This window comes from Solanum tuberosum, unplaced genomic scaffold (genome assembly GCF_000226075.1).
Source record: "Solanum tuberosum cultivar DM 1-3 516 R44 unplaced genomic scaffold, SolTub_3.0 scf00651, whole genome shotgun sequence".
Taxonomy (NCBI): domain Eukaryota; kingdom Viridiplantae; phylum Streptophyta; class Magnoliopsida; order Solanales; family Solanaceae; genus Solanum; species Solanum tuberosum.
This window is the reverse complement of record NW_006239589.1, coordinates 96,192-98,435: the sequence shown is the minus strand read 5'-3', so window position 1 is coordinate 98,435 and position 2,244 is coordinate 96,192. Positions and strand designations below refer to the sequence as shown.

The window sequence follows — 2,244 nt, the reverse complement described above, 5'->3', positions numbered from 1 at the left end:
TGCAGAAAAAAGTGTTTCAAAAGGAAGATTGCCCGCCTGAACTACAATATGTGAGTCAAGCAGTTGCAGAAAAATGCAAAGGACTCCCCCTAGTGGTTGTCTTGGTAGCTGGAATAATCAAAAAAAGGAAAATGGAAGAATCTTGGTGGAATGAGGTGAAAGATGCTTTATTTGACTATCTTGACAGTGAGTCCGAAGAATATAGTCTGGCAACTATGCAGTTGAGTTTTGATAACTTACCCCATTGTTTAAAGCCTTGTCTTCTTTATATGGGGATGTTTTCGGAGGACGCAAGAATTCCAGCATCTAAATTGATAAGTTTATGGATTGCTGAAGGATTCGTGGAGAACACTGAATCTGGGAGATTAATGGAAGAGGAAGCTGAAGGTTACTTGATGGATCTCATTAGCAGTAACGTGGTAATTGTTTCAAAGAAAGGTTATAATGGTAAAGTCAAATGCTGCCAGGTTCATGATGTTGTGCATCACTTTTGCTTGGAGAAGAGTAGAGAAGAAAAGTTTATGCTTGCAGTGAAGGGTCAATATATCCAGTTTCAACCCTTGGATTGGAAGGGAAGTTGAGTGAGCTTCAGTTTCAGTGAAGAGGTTTCCAAGTTTGCATCTCTGGTTTCCAAAACACAGAAGCCTTTCCACCAACACTTGAGGTCTCTGATAAGGACAGATGGTGTAAGAGCTATTGATGTGATTCCCTTCTGTCAGATTAGTGAATTGCGACTTCTTAAAGTCTTGGATTTGAGTTCTTATAGTGTGGATTTTTTGTCGTCAGCTACATTCAAACCACTAAATCTCCTGAAGTACCTTGCTGTTTCGGCAGAGAGATTCTATTTTCATTCAGTATCTCATCTGCCTCATATAGAAACTTTAATTGTGAAGAGTTGTCCTTATGTACTGTTACCAGTGTCTTTTTGGCAAATGGAAAAATTAAGGCATGCTCATGTTGATTGGGCTCTTTTTGGTAATCAGGGACTCTTTGAAGGATCCTCTAAATTGGAAAATTTGAGGATATTAAAGAAAATTAGTGCATTTCCAATTGATAGGGTGGATGTGTTGTCAAGGAGGTGTCCTAATCTTCAACAACTTCATATCGAATTTGATGTACATTCTGCAGATTCTTTTTGTCTCACATTGGAGAATCTTACCCAGCTTCAAATACTTCGCGTTTTCTTTCAGCGGCCCCACATCATTGTATCTGGGTTGCAATTGCCTTCAAATTTAAACAAGTTGGTACTTAGAGGAATTCATATAGAAAGTGCTATTCCCTTCATTGCGGGACTACCAAGCCTGGAGTATCTTCAATTAGAAGAATGGAATTATGCAGAAGGGGAACCAATTTTTCCTCAATCAGAAGAGTGGTGCCTTGGAGATATCACGGTCCATAACCTTAAGTTCTTGAAACTGGTGCGGTTAGGTATCTCAAAGTGGGATGCCTCGGAGGAATCATTTCCCCTGCTTGAAACACTTGTTATAAAAAATTGTAGTAAGCTAGAGGAGATCCCCCTTAGCTTTACCGATATTCCATCATTGAAACAGATTAAGTTGATTGGGTCTTGGAAAGTATCTATGGAGGCTTCAGCTGTGAGAATTAAGGAAGAAGTCGAAGAGATTGAAGGATGTGATCGTATACACCTCGTCAAAGAACTGGCAGATTAGTGAGGGTTTTAATAGCTAATTATTGCAGCCATGCTCATACTGAAGTCTAGCCCATTCTCTTTTATTGTAACACGACTACTATTTGCTATGTTTGTTTTAATTGATAAAACTCTTTTTATGTATGATTGGAGACAAATATATATCAGTTGGTCTTTCACTGATTTCTTGTTTTTATGCAGCTTTATACTTTTGACCAATTTCTCTCCATTAACATCTTGATAGCTCAATACACATCAACCATGTTGTTGTTGTTGTTGAGTACTTCTTGATTTTCTAATTCGATGAACGATCCGAAAAAGCTCAAGGTTAAATTTACTGCTTCTTGTTGCTGGAGAGGCAATATTTTTCAAAGTTTGGACAGATTCTTCTCTGTTCCCTTTGATATAAAGCCATATAGGAGATTCATTAACAATGAAATGTACTAACAAATGAGTGTAAAATTGTAGGCAAACTAGTTCAAAGAATTCTCTTTTTATTAAAAAAAACCATCCTTTTTAGAACATAAATTTCTTCTATGCGTAGTTGGCTCGTGGTTCAACTAATACGCACAATCATTTCACTCCTGAGCTGTCCA

The 2,244-nt window shown here is 37.8% G+C and overlaps 2 protein-coding genes and 1 pseudogene across 2 annotated transcripts in view; all 3 read left to right on the top strand.

Moving 5' to 3' along the window:
* The window catches only part of LOC107058851 (putative late blight resistance protein homolog R1B-11), an 11,820-nt gene extending 11,133 nt beyond the window's left edge, over positions 1-687 (top strand). Inside the window, exon 2 of the mRNA XM_015305033.1 lies at positions 402-687. Within this exon, the coding sequence (XP_015160519.1) occupies positions 402-581 (180 nt within the window). The 3' untranslated portion in view covers positions 582-687. The remainder of the gene's footprint in view (positions 1-401) is intronic.
* Positions 1-2,244, top strand: part of LOC102587583 (putative late blight resistance protein homolog R1A-3) — a 55,679-nt pseudogene that overhangs the window by 26,212 nt on the left and 27,223 nt on the right.
* Positions 590-2,244, top strand: part of LOC107058848 (putative late blight resistance protein homolog R1B-13) — a 6,404-nt gene continuing 4,749 nt past the window's right edge. Inside the window, exon 1 of the mRNA XM_015305029.1 lies at positions 590-1,461. Within this exon, the coding sequence (XP_015160515.1) occupies positions 933-1,461 (529 nt within the window). The 5' untranslated portion in view covers positions 590-932. The remainder of the gene's footprint in view (positions 1,462-2,244) is intronic.